The sequence below is a fragment of the Cornus florida genome, unplaced genomic scaffold, assembly GCF_030987335.1.
Source record: "Cornus florida cultivar Cherokee Brave unplaced genomic scaffold, ASM3098733v1 CherokeeBrave_3.0.0_Hap2_Chr01, whole genome shotgun sequence".
NCBI lineage: Eukaryota > Viridiplantae > Streptophyta > Magnoliopsida > Cornales > Cornaceae > Cornus > Cornus florida.
In genome coordinates, this window is record NW_026775571.1 from 99,605,103 (window position 1) to 99,619,498 (window position 14,396).

General features: G+C 34.6%; 1 protein-coding gene across 1 annotated transcript; it reads right to left on the reverse strand.

The window, feature by feature from the left end:
* Positions 1–2,647: 2,647 nt before the first annotated feature.
* On the reverse strand, positions 2,648–5,122 carry LOC132278670 (uncharacterized). The gene is made up of 5 exons (XM_059780516.1): positions 4,718–5,122; positions 3,998–4,447; positions 3,510–3,816; positions 3,278–3,417; positions 2,648–2,704 (listed from the first exon to the last, which is right to left on the reverse strand). Exons 1-5 carry the CDS (start codon positions 5,120–5,122, stop codon positions 2,648–2,650), a joined length of 1,359 nt encoding a protein of 452 aa, XP_059636499.1.
* Between the last annotated feature and the right edge of the window lie 9,274 nt (positions 5,123–14,396).

Below are 14,396 nucleotides of genomic sequence, written 5' to 3' on the forward strand. Positions count from 1 at the left end.
AAAGAAGCACATGGGTTCGGTCAAATCAAATTTGACCAAATCCTTAGGGGGAGAACTGGAAGGCTGATCAATTGGCAAATTAAAGCAGCATCCGGGTCAGTATGTAATTTATTATAGTATTCATTAAGAAATGTTTTGAATTGATTTAAATCAAAAGGAATGAATTGATTTAACTGAAAAATTCAAAACTTTGCGATACCCCGACTATTGTGTAGTAAGGGGTTCACCACCTTGCGAAACAAGTTGGGCTTCTTAACGTACATCATTGCTTTTTCATATTCAAATATATACTTGACATAAAATTCAAAGTTTTAATTTTGATGCAAACATAGATTATTGGTCCTTGTGCTTGGTCTATAGTACCTATCACTCCATCGATTTCGGAGTTGACTCCAAAATATTTTGTTAAACATATCTACAAAATTTTGAACTGAGTAATGATATTTTGGTTTATTTATCTTGCCAAATAGTCCGACCGACGTAAGTACTACCATTATACGTTTTAAAATAGATCCTATTATAGACCTACTTTAATGCATCTAAATATTATACTCCCTCTGTTTCAAAATGTGAGTCACAGTTTACGAAGTGGACAACTATTTTGGGACGGAGGTAGTAAGTGATTCGATCAGACTATTAATTAGGTATGATAACATTATGATCTGATCTCAGCCAAGCACCGTGATCTCTAACTGGTCTCTCTCTTTGCCCCCACCCTAGGGAAATCTCTTTCCTTTAAATGACAGTGAAAATTGTAAAGAGGATTATTTCAATTTAAATAATAATATGAAGTTATGATTAATCCTTATCTGCACATTTCCTTCAAAATTGAGACCAATCCACATTTGGATTAATCACCTTTCCTTCAAAATTGAGACCTCCACACATTCCCTTTCCTATTGGGCACTTAAAATTAAACCATCACCTTTATTTTTCTCATATGCAATTAATACATAAATACGCCCATGCATTGTATCAACTGTCCTTTTATAGCTCCGGCCACTGGCTTCAAGCACAATAGTAGGCATTTGGAGGGTGTAAAAGTTCTCTCCTCGGTGTCACATGACAAAAGTTCTCTCCTTGGTGTCACATGACATTCAAATTAATTAGAATAGGGGCGTTTGAAGATGGCCATTGCACTAAATAATTTTTCAACTTTAATCACCTAATGAATATGCACATTCAATATTAAAAATTACTTAAATTAAGTGATTCCTATTCAATAAAGGGGTTGGACAATCTTGACCATTATTAGCAATCATCTTATCTATATTTATTTTCTTTCCTTAACATGCCCTTAGTAGAAGATTTACCACCCATCATTCTCACTTGCCATTGCACTATAAATGGAGTGTGGCACACTGGCATCAACTTCATCCCAGAGAAGCATACATTTCTAGCAAAAACATATATACAATATATATAGTCTAATATATATTGATCAAGTGAGAGAGATATGGAGAAGTAGATTATGAGTTCCTCATTGTTTGTATTGGGCATGTTTTTGGCTATGGCTGCTATAAGCCCTGTGGTTTATGGCATCACATGCTAAGACGCCATCACGAAGCTGATGCCATGCCAGGGTTACTTGGTGGGCTTTGCTCCTATCTCTGTTCCATGTTGCCAGAGTGCTTAGTCTCTGAATCAGTTGGTCACTTCTAGAGATGATCGGAAAGCAGTGTGTGAGTGCTTCAAGAAAGTTGCATTGGTAGTAGGGGTTAACCCTGACAAAGCTAAGCAACTTCCACAGCTTTGCAATATCACTCTCCCTGTACCCATTGACTTCAACACAGATTGCACAAAGTAACATATCTCTCTCTCTAACACAAAAACACACACACTTCATTGACAATATATATATATATATGTGTGTGTGTGTGTGTTTGTGGTTTTTTCAAAGGTTTATATAATTTGAAGGAATTTTTTCAACTCAATTTGACTTATTTCTTTCTTAATTTTGTGACATGCAGGGTTTGATTGGGTGGTGGAAATTCTGGAGGAGAAAGGTTTCCCTTAGTATATATAATAAATTGCTTGGCCTGAGATAGCAGAAATATTATGTATATCATGTCATGCTAGCAAATCTATTGTAGCTTCTTTCTTTTTTCCCCTGTTGGCCGATCTAAATTGTATGAACAATATAATGAAGATTTTGATTCCCTAATTAAGTTCTTGGGATGTGTTCTAGTTTGGAAATCTTCAATGTTTGCAACAATTAATACTAGGTATTTGGCATCCACATTTGCATTTTTTCCTCCTCTGTTTTTGGTATCTCTATGCAAATACATAGCGAGGAAATGAATATAATCATGCTAAGAAACTATTTTAATGAATTTACCACATGCGTCCTTTTTTATATATAAATTTTGTCACTTATTAACAATTTTTTAAAAAATAAAAATATTTCCTTCCATTTCCACCCATTTTTGGAAGCATAACGAAACCTACTCATCAAACTTTAATGCATTCCTCCAAATTCTTCCATTCTCTTTCCTTTCCTTCCAAAATTTTATACCAAACACAAAAACCATATCCCTTTGTTTCCTTTCCTTTCCATTCCTCCTCCTTTTTTTTTTTTTTTTTTTTTGGATCAAACTGGAACAAGAGAGAGAAAACATTGGAAACTTAACAAGTGCTCTCACGCCAATCATTGAAAAGCTAATAAGTGATGGCTCTCTGGCCAATCATGTCTATCAACAGTGGCCTGATGTTGCAAATATGCAGTATGCAAAAACAGTTTTAAAGTTCATCAACTCATGATTTACAATTAAAATTGCCCTGATCCTTATGAATTAGTGGTTACTATTCCATCATTACAAACAGTCTGCAGCCAAAATCGGGATTCTAAAGCCTGGACCAATTGATCCATGGAAAAATGTTTTGAAGTATGCGCTCTTATGCTTTAGTGAAATCAAAATTGTGCCTTGTGGCCGCCACCACGGGGGTAGAGCAGTTCAATGGTAGGATGAACCTTCCATACCTGAGGAATCGTATCCAAGTGTGGGACTTAAAATCTCACTTGTCATAGGGTGTTACAGGTGGGGAGTTCTCCAATTAGAAGACCTTTAAAAAAACAAAACTGTGCCTTGTGCCTTGTGCCTTGTGCCTTGACTCAGTTGCAATAATATATGCCAAAAACAGCCCTGATTATTTCTTCTCCTCAACACCTTTCAATTTTTAGTTACAATGTTTACACAAAGATGAAAAACTATATATACAATTGATTAAGGATTAAATAATTTGGAAGATTCTCTATCTCTCTCTCACACACACAAACAAAAGAAAAAAAGAAGTTCGTCTTGTTGAGAAACTTAAGAGTAAGAGACAACTGAATCACAAAAATGGTATGGAGCCATGTCCTGTCTAGCATGAATCCGAACACCGTAATCCCAGCTCTATTGTTCTTAAAATATGTCACTGCAACACATTCAACTCAACACTTACTTCTACATTGCAATATAACTTATATAGAAACAAAATATTGTTGAAGTGTTTGATCAAAAACTCACCTAGAGCTTGCCTTTTCTGGTATGAGATAGCATTTGCATAAATTGGCACCATATTTGTGTTATCCAGAATGTCATCTCCATCTCCTTCTTCATTATCAGATTCATGGCAATTACCATTGACAGGATATGTGGCGGATGGAGAAACCTGAGCTCTTGGACTCTCATTGTCCAAATCGTAGAAAGAGTCGATTGTCGCGCAGACATGCCATTTCGCTGCAAGGCATGTCACAGACTGTGCTTTGTGTGTGATCTTCGTTTCACTACGCAAACAAATGAATAGTCCGGTCACCATTGTGATGGAACATAACTGCACCGTAACAATAAGTTGTAATGTGTCAATATACCTACATAGATATGCACTCCCTCAGTCCAATATTAATTATTCCCTTTTCGGTCGTCTTTAAAAACATGTACATGATCAATTTGAAATAAAGAAAACATAAAAAAGTTTAATGCACGAGAGTGTTTATGTGGGAATGATGAATTACTGCAAGTTCTCCAGCTCTGAAAATATTGATTATATCTCCAGACTCGGTTGTAACAAGCAGGGAAGCAAGCTGACTTGCTGTGACAAAGATTATAGTCAATAGAATAAATACTCGAAATCTATGGCTTATGATCCGAAGATTTCTTCGAATCTTGAGGTGTTCAATCAAGATTGAACCCACATCAGATTCTTTTTCAAAGGCCTGAGCAAAGTCGTCTAGTCTAAGTATCTGCAGGTAGCATGTGAGCCGGAAGAGAACACACACGAGGAAGAAAATTGAAGTCCGGTATAGCCACGAAAACAGCTGCAATGTGCAGGCAATGGTGTTGCTCGCATAGATGTTACCAAAGTAGGGAATTTGGGCACCTCCTGAGACGAACCACCATATCTTGTAGGCACAATCCGTGACAAAACAGGGGAGGACTAAAGCAGACAGGAGCTTCATTGATCTCTACAAGGATAAGAAAGGTAGAATTCTGTTTTCAGACTATGTCTAATGAACAAAGACATTAAGTGAAGGTTGTGAAGTCCATCAAACATAACATACAACGAAATGAATTATTATTACAAAATTTGATTAGTCATGTTGGATTCTGAATTGTTAGAAACAATGTCAATGCTCACACTGAATTGGGAATGTGCATACTGTTCATCTGATCAGAATCGAGCTATGATTATATAAGATAAACTAGAAGAAACAGAAAGGGATGGAGATACAAACATGGAACTGCTGTTTATATCCTTTTCGAACATTCTCACTCACATCACATAATCCATTGAGGAACATAAATCTCCGAAATCCATAATTACGAGCAAATGAAGAGAGAGTGATGAATGAAAGCGTGGCGAAAACTGAGAGAGACAATTGGACAATTGCATCATAAGGCTTGCGATGCTTTGAATCACAGCTTGAGCAAGAAAAGATAAAGTGGGAGAGAAGAGGAACACCAATGGTTAGAAGAAAGAAGATTGACCATGAGAGACAAGCTCTCCATAGATTGGATTGATCTAGACAAACCCATGTGAAAAATGACCTCAAATTCTTCAACTCAACAACTCCTTCAGGAATCGAGTACCCTGAAATTGCATTGTTCTTTGTCAAGAAAGTCTCTGTTTCATCTTCCATGGATTTGGTTTCTTTCTCTTACTCGTTTGAAAATTAACATGGGATGAAATCAAATATTAGAAGAGAGAAGGCTTGTAATAGAATTGAATGGAAAAAGAAAATTCAATTGGCTGATCCTATTCATATGGGGATTAAGGCAAAGATGATGATGACCGTGATGACCTGTTCCCGAAAAGAAGTTGATCAAAACTTTTGTTGAACTCCGAATCAATGCAAAACAGAAACAAAATTTTTTATTTTTTTAAATATTTGTTGAAATTGCCCTTTCAATTTAGTTGAATTAGCACTAGAGACATATATATATATATATACAAATGCTAATTTTAGGATGGTTTTAACGAGTCTTCCTCAAATTCAGCTCTTAACTATAAAATTGGGCAAGCTCTAGCAGTGGCTGCCAATCCAATTTTAGGTGGCATTGCTGTGTGTGTCTGGCCCGAGATCATTGTTGGTCAATGCAAGTGAAACTGACCAATTTATGAACATTTGTAAGGTCAACTGCTTGTTTAATTTGATGATATTATGAACTTGAATTTGTGATCTGTACAAAGCCTCAGAAATTCCCAAGAAATTGAAGCTGAAGAGAGTACCTTGATGAAGCTAAAATTTTGAAGGCTATAAATGCATCTTTTCCTAATTACTTTGCAGTTTTCAAAATTTTCCAGCATTATATATACATTCGAACTTGACGGGAGAGCTTGGATTAATTGCATATTCCCTTTTTTAAATAAATTAACTGGTTACCAAAAAAAAATTCGTGTTGTAATTCACAAAATTCTTTTTCTTTTTTCTTTTTGCGCATTATTGTACTAGAAGACTCTGAATTAAGTTTATCCATGCAAATATGGAGGTCAAATTATTCATTGTTGCAAAACATGGAAAATTTCAAAAATATAGCGTAGAATTGAATTACATAAATCCCAGAGAACATGATTAGGAAACGAAGATCTTGGTTGGATTTAGTAATTGTGTTCATACAATTAAGAAGATCGTTCACCAAGGGAAAAAAAGGAAGAAGCTACAATATATTTGCAATCTTGACTTGATACATATAATAATAATTCTGCTATATCAGGCCAACCATTTTATTTTACTATATAAGGAAACCTTTCTAGCTAGTTTCTCCCCCAGAATTTCCACCAACCAATCAAGCCCTGCATGTCACAAAATTAAGACATAGAAAAAAAGTCAATTTGAGTCAGATATATATATATATATATAGTAAAATGAAGTGTGTGTTTGTGTGTGTGAGAGAGAGGTATATGTTACTTTGTGCAATCTGTGTTGAAGTCAATGGATACAAAGAGTGTGATGTTGCAAAGCTGAAGAAGCGGCTTAACTTTGTTAGGGTTAAACCCAACAGCTGGTGCAACTTTTTTGAAGCACTCACACACTGCTTTCCGATCATCTCTATTAGTAATCAACTGATTCAGAAACTGAGCACTCTGGCAACATGGAACCGAGATAGGAAAAAAACCCACCAAGTAACCCTGGCATGGCAACAGCTTCGATACGGCGTCTTAGCATGTGATGCCATAAACCACAGGGCTTATAGCAGCCATAGCCAAAACCACCAAGCCCAATACAAACAATGAGGAACTCATCATCTTCTTCTCCATATCTCTCTCACTTCAATGTATTAGAACAATAATAGTGTGTATATATTTTTAGTTAGCTAGAAATGCTTCTTTGGGATGAAGTTAGTGATGGTGTGGACACTGTTTTTATAGTGCAATGGCAAGTGGGAATGATGGGTGGTAAATCTTCTACCGGGAGCATGTTAAGGAAAGGAAATAAATTTGGGTAAGAGGACGTACTGCCATTCATGGTCATGTCTGGTCAATCTCATTTACTGGGCGTTCACTTGATTTGCGTTCTGTTTCCATTTGGAGTAATGCTAAAAAAAAAAAAAAAAATTACAATTAAGATGTTCATATCAATTATTGAAGGTATTAACTGATAATAAAAACGGATTTTTATATTATACAAATCGAATTGCATAAGAGAACAAATTTTTTTTTTTGGTAAATACTATTTCACCCCTCCAAATGCCTAATATGGTGCTCGGACCAATGATGTGATGCTATAAAAACATATCTGATACGATGCTTGGAGAGTGGTATATGCATAATTGCATATCAGAAAAGTAATGGTGAGAGTTTAATTCTAAGTGCCCAATATGAAACTAAGGAGGTATCAATTTTAATGGAAAGGTGATTAATCCAAATGCGGATTTGTCTCAATTTTGAAGGAAAGGTGCAGATAAGGATTAATCATCACTTCATATTACTATTTAAATTGAAGTAATTTTATTTACATTTTTCACCCTCATTCAAAGCAAAGGAAATAGTTGGGCTGGTTTTAAGAATGGATTTAATTAGGGCTGGTTTTAGGACACGTTTTTTTTTTTTTTTTTTTTTTTTTTTTTTTTTTTTTTGGGGGGGGGGGGGGGGGGGGGGGGGATTTTTAGCTATCTGTGAAATTATTATATATATGTATATAAACTTTGATATACACACTGAAAGATTGCAACTGATTGGATCCTTTACCATAAATGTCACCTATGTAGTTGTGTCGTAGAGCTTTTCAACATAATTATATATGTTTTTAACACATTTATATCTATATATTTCAACCAGATTTAATGTGTTAAAAAACAAAACATTAATAATATACACATTTACATCTACCTATTTGTTTGCTGATAATATTGTTTAATATCATGATTTGTTTTAATTTACCTATTCTAGCTATCTTTATTTTTGAAAATTTTAAATCTGGTTAAGGAAAATTACTAAGGAAAGGGGGAAAAAAAATCCCAAGCATGAAACACAGAATCACAACAAGCTGACAACAACCTCAATTTTCCAAACCTATGAAAATTACCAAAATAGAAAAGAAACACACAAGTCCATGAACTAATGAAACGTCAATCTCTTTTTGGGAAACTCACTTGGTTTTCAGTGATTGTCTTATCTACTTATAACAAAATCAAATAAAAAACTCTTTAACAAAATATACAGAATTTTTAGCAAATATTTGAGTGTGAGAGGATTGAGTTTGAACCAATTCAATAGTTATAATAGTTATATATAGTTGATGGGCTAGGGCTACCTCTGAGAAGACGCTAGAGAATACGAAATTTTGAGTGTGAGGGGAGTGAGTTTGAACACTCAAAACTTAGTATGGGTTTATATATAGAGTTATTAGCAAGTATTTTGTAGGATATTATTATGATGTTTATGAAATTATAGGTGTGAAATGAAAATTAAAATAATTCAGTGTGCCATGGCCCCAGAGAGCCCATGGTGCGTAGGTATGTCCTTGGTTACTTCCATCTTAATTCGGGAAAATTATACTTACCTTCTCAGGTTAATTTGGTTAGTGTGAATTAGCGATCAAGGAAAAGAAATAGAAATTTTTTAAGATTTTTAGTTGTTTGGTTAGCGTGAAAATGAAAGTTTTCAGGAAAGTAATATTCCCGCAACTGCTTGATTTTCCTCGAAATGTTTTCACTATAAAACACGTGAAAATTAACACGTGAAAATTTTAGTTTCGCGTGAAAGTTATATCATTATATATTAATTTCCTCTTATATCCTTGTGTAAAATATTTGTTTTTGTTTCGTAATACTCACAAAAAGAAAATTTTCTCACACAAATTAATACTCCTAAATTGATTACAACTCTTTTACTCTTGAAATTCTTTGCTACACGTACAAAACAAAGTAAACTAATCTAATAAAAGAGTCCTAATATAAAATGAAAACTTCCAAAAAAAAAAAAAAAAAAAAACTATATAAAGAGACACATACATATCTAGACATATATATTTATTTATAAATCCAATTATATATATTATTTTATCACTATTATTATTATTAAATTCATAAGGGTAACTTAATTTTATATATTATTTTACTAATATTATTATTATTTAATTGTATATATTATTATTATTTTACTATTACATTCATAAGGGTAATTTTGACATATAAAATCATTTTCCTTTCATTCTCTTGCTATCCAAACTAATTAAACAACATTTTCTCACAATTCTTCAAAAAAATTCTTGCTAACCAAATGCATAATAGAAAATTAATTTTCTTTCCTTTCACTTCACTTTCCTTTCTTTTACTTTCCATCATCAATTTCCAGCTAACCATTTAGTAAGAATTTATTATATTTACCTCACTTATGTTTTAGATGATTACAGTTATCTTCTTTCTAGTTTTTTGGGTAACAAATTTACGCTGTCGTTCAAAGAAAGTAAATGCTGATGACAAGTTTTTTAGTTTTAAATGACCAATATGCCCTTCAAATTCATGTGAAAACACTTTTGTCAAATACTTGTGTAAAAAGACAAAACTAAAAAAAAATTAGATTGAAGAAAATGCCATAGTATATATATATTTTTGCTCTAGAATCATTAGACAAAAGTGTCTTCATAGAAATTTAAAGACACATTTGTCAAAAAAAAGTTAAAAAAACATGTCACATCCATCTATTGCTGGAATTAGTAAAACTAACGGCATGGGGCGATTTGTTTGGCACATATAACTAAAATGGAATTAATTATAATTATTCAAAATACATGGAATAAGTGTAATAAATCTTAAGTAAAGGAGTGGTAAGTATAATTTACCTTGATGTTATTTACAACTTTATTTAAGTAGTCATTATTTTCTTGATTTTCTTCTTTAATTTCTCTAACAAACTTGTACACGCAGTTGATTTATATATAGATGAAAACACCCATATCAACAAAAATTCCATTGTTAGTTTCTCCCTGCCCGGTCTTAAACAACACCTTGATAGTTGTTTCCACTCATCAATGGACTTTAAATCGTTAGGAAAATTGATTTACCTACTTTCAATTGAAAAGTGTATCTGATAAAATAATTTTAGATGATCTATCAAAAATTTAGATGACATTTATCATGCTTTTTTTTTTTTCATTTTTTTTATTTCTTTTATTTATAACAAAGAGCATCATTTTCAAACTTTAAATTTTTTTTTTTTAATTGAAATTACTTTTGCATAATCATATAAGAAAATGATATTTTAAGTGACTTTGGAAGCTAATTAAAGTTTTAATGGACTGAGTCATTTAGTCAAAAAAAAAAAAATGAAATTATTAAAAGATAGGTAATATTTTAAGAGGGAGAGAGAGAGAGAGAGAGAGACTTTTATAAAATTAATTTGTTACAATTAAGTTGATTAGTCATTTTTATCATTTTCTATAATATATATATATATATATATATATATTCAAATGGTGAGAATTTTAAGGTTCATTGATGGTTGCTAAGTTAAAATATTAAATGACATGGGGGAGATTGGCGTTTTTTTTTTTTTTTTTTTTTTTTTTTTTTTTTTTTTTTTTTTTGGCGTAGTTGGTACTCATACACTCCTTTCAAGGAATTGTTTGCACCTAGCACAAATTAATCTTAAGACTTGATACTTACTGAGGCATCAGGATTCAAGTCTTTTCCAACTAGGCCAACCCCTTGGGGTTGAGACTGGCAAATTTGGATAAAGCGTGGCAACGAATAGATCAAGTGCTGTTTTTTATATATTAACACTTTCTTTCTATTGTGGTAGAGATGGTTAAGGTTCATCTTGTCTATATTACAGTTATAACGATTATGTAAGTTATTGCTTCGACAAATTCTTATTGTTGCTTCTTGTAAGTGCTATCTTGCTCATTTATGACTCGTGAGCATGGAATTTATCCACCAAGCATAATGACGGTTATATCTGATGATGATAAGGGGAATTTAAACAGATAAGATAAAGTGGTTCAACCAAGTAAAGATAATCTCAGCACAATTTGAAATTCAAAGGAACATATCATCTCCTCAACAAATCTCTTTTGATCTCGCAGCGAACTGAGGGAGAGCCGGTTATAAGAATGAGACCCTACCGGTGTTTGTTTTTTGTCAATCAGGTATGACAAAAAAACGATTATTAAATCCCTGCCTTTCTTTTAGACCTCTGATGACTGATTTGATCGTCGGAGAGCTCTTGGCAGGTACCACACCGGTGTCATCAAGATTCATTGATTTTCTCATTTCTTCTTTACAGGAAAACGGTGTCGTACCAAGCCGTGCGAATTTCTTCCCTAACAGTTGGCGTCATTTGTGGGAACGAAGATTCCTTTAAATCAATAAGTTACTCGGTTAGGTATATGCGTTTGCGGTTCGGTATAGTTACTGGAGAAAAAACATTGTTACTTGGATCCAGCCAAAGGGAAGGGTTGAGTGAACACTCAGACGTCTCAAACGACCACGAACGGATTGCAGCATTGGAACTATAGGTCCAAACTTTGAATCCGGGTATGGACCAATTGATCCAACAAAATGCAGCGATCCTATAACATCTTGTCCCCGCAGGACCACTACCTCAACAAGAATTGTCCGAGGGACATCCAGATCCTCCCAATCTGAATGATGGGGGAGAAAACACGGATGACCAAGATAACGATCCTCCTAATGAGTTTGAGGCAGAACAAAGCCAAGTTGAGAACCGACACAGAGAACCTCCTCCTCCGCCTCTGCGAAATCCCTAGCCTCAGGCAGGCACAACCACCTGTGTTGAGGAAAAGACAAAAAAAGTTACTTATTTCGACCTGCAGATCCAAGATTTTAAGGCAAAAATGAAAGATGTAATGCAAGTTATGAAAGGGAAAGGTTTTACCGCCATAGATGACCTGGTGTAGAGGACCAACTTGCCGTTCAGCCCCGCAGTTATAAAATGTCCCCCTGCCTAGCAAGTTTAAGATGCCCTCGTTCGAAAGCTTCGATAGGACCAAAGATCCCCTCAATCACCTAGAGACCTTTCAAGCTCTTATGCATTTACACGTTGTGCCAAGCCTTTCCCACGACACTTAAGGGATCGACACGAGTTTGGTTCAATAAGCTGAAGTTAGGAACCATCGACACCTTCGAAGAACTGAGAAAGCAGTTTGTGAGCCACTTCATTGCAGGTTGGAAGCAAAGAAGGCCGGCCACCTACCTACTGACTGTGAAGCAACAGAAAGGAGAATCGATCCGAGAATACATCACCCGATTCAACACATAAATATTGCAGGTCGAAGAGGTGGACGACAAGTTGGCTTTGACCACTTTCATAGAAGGACTCTAAACCTCTAGATTCTTATTTTCCTTATCAAAAGAATCTCCTACCAACATGGTAGAGTTGTTGATCAGAGCACAGAAGCACATGAATGCTAAAGATGCCATGAATGCACGGAAGGAAAAGGAAGGAAATGACAAGAATAGGTCAGCCCCTAGCGCTAGCGATTAGAAGGAAACCAAATAGAAGAAATCATTCTTCAACCAGAGCAATATGACATTTTATGAAAAGGACTCAGATAAGTATGCCAACTACACTCCTCTGAATATGTCAATTGACCATATTTTCTTATAAATCCAAGACGGTGCGTCTTTGAAATGGCCACAAAGGATGATGTCTGATTTAATGAAAAGATCTCGAGATAAGTATTGCAGGTTTCATTAGGATCATGGGCACACTACGGATGATTGTTTTGACCCTAAGAATCAGATTGAGGATTTGATTCAAAAGGGTCACTTACAAAAGTTCATTGCCAATGAAGGGACAAACCCCAATAAGCGCCTTCTGGGGAAGCAATCAATTGGGGAAATCAGTACCATCTCTGGATAAGTAGATCTGGGATGATGAATCCAACTCGGCTTAGAAGGCTAGCGTGATAAAATTAGTTGTCTCACATCTGGATCAGCCTCATCAAGTCATTCAAAATAAAGACTGGGGGCATGTCAGTTAATCACTTTAAATAGAGGATAACTCCCTCACATGTCATTTTATTTTCCAATAAAGTCACCATCACTAATAAGATGGATGACCCTCATTTTTACACAATAAAATACTATGTTTTTAGTTACATGTGAATAACCTATGTGGTAATACTTTACAGAAAGCTAACAAAAAACCAAGCTCCCTTATTAAAGGGATTAGGCGAGTAAAGCTCGTGAAAATAGTTCCCTTACTAAAGGGACGAGCTGAGTGAAGCTCGTAAAAACTAATTCCCTTATTAAAGGGATGAGCTGAGTGAAACTCTTAAAACTTATTCCCTTATTAAAGGGATATGTTGAGTGAAACTCGTAAAATACACACGCACACACACACATATATATATAGTGTGTTGCTTCCCAAAGGGAATCTAACTACATCAGTGTTGTTGAGTGTGGGATTTGAACACAATTCCTTTAAACGGTTGTTCACCTGGGGAATAATAGCCAAGGTAGATCTCACCTTGAGAACATTACCCAAGGTAAAAAAAAAAAAAAATCACCTTGGAAAATGTAACCGAGTTGAAAAAATGTTGGATTCCCACGTCATGTCCTTTCACATGAAATTTTTTTGATACCTCGGGAATAGTAACCCGAAATAAAAAAATTAAAAAATCAACCTAGTATTCACCTCGGGAAACGTCGGTGAAAAAATGTTGGATTAAAGAGAATCAATCACGTGGTGGTGGGATTTGAACTCACGCCCTGTGAAAATTTTTAGATAAATAATAATAATAATAATAATAATTCCAAGTGAACATTGTTCACCTCGGGCTTGGGAAACGTAGGTGAAAAAAGGTTGGATTCCAAGAGAATCAATCACGTGGTAATGGGATTTGAACTCACACCTTTTCACGTGAAAATTTCCCGAGGTATATATATATATATATATATATATATATATATATATATATATATATATGACATTCCCAAAGCTAGACGAGCAAGCTTGCGAATAGGGGCAACTGATAAGGGGAATTTAAACAGATAAGATAAAGGGGTTCAACTTGGTAAAGATAATCTTGGCACAATTTGAAATTCAAAGGAATAGATCATCTCCTTAACAATTGCATCATAAGTTTTGAGATACTTTGAATCACAGCTTGAGGAAGAAAAGATAAAGTGGGAGAGAAGAGGAACACCAAGGTTAGAAGAAAGAAGATTAACTATGAGACACAAGCTCGCCATAGATTGGATTGATCGAGACAAACCCATGTGAAAAATAACCTCAAATTCTTCAACTCAACAACTCCTTCAGGAATCGAGTACCCTGAAATTGCATTGTTCTTTGTCAAGAAAGTCTCTATTTCATCTTCCATGGATTTGGTTTCTTTCTCTTACTCGTTCCAAAAATTAACATGGGATGAAATCGAATATTAGAGAAGAGATGGCTTGTAATAGAATTGAATGAAAAAAGAAAATTCAATTGGCTGACCCCATTCA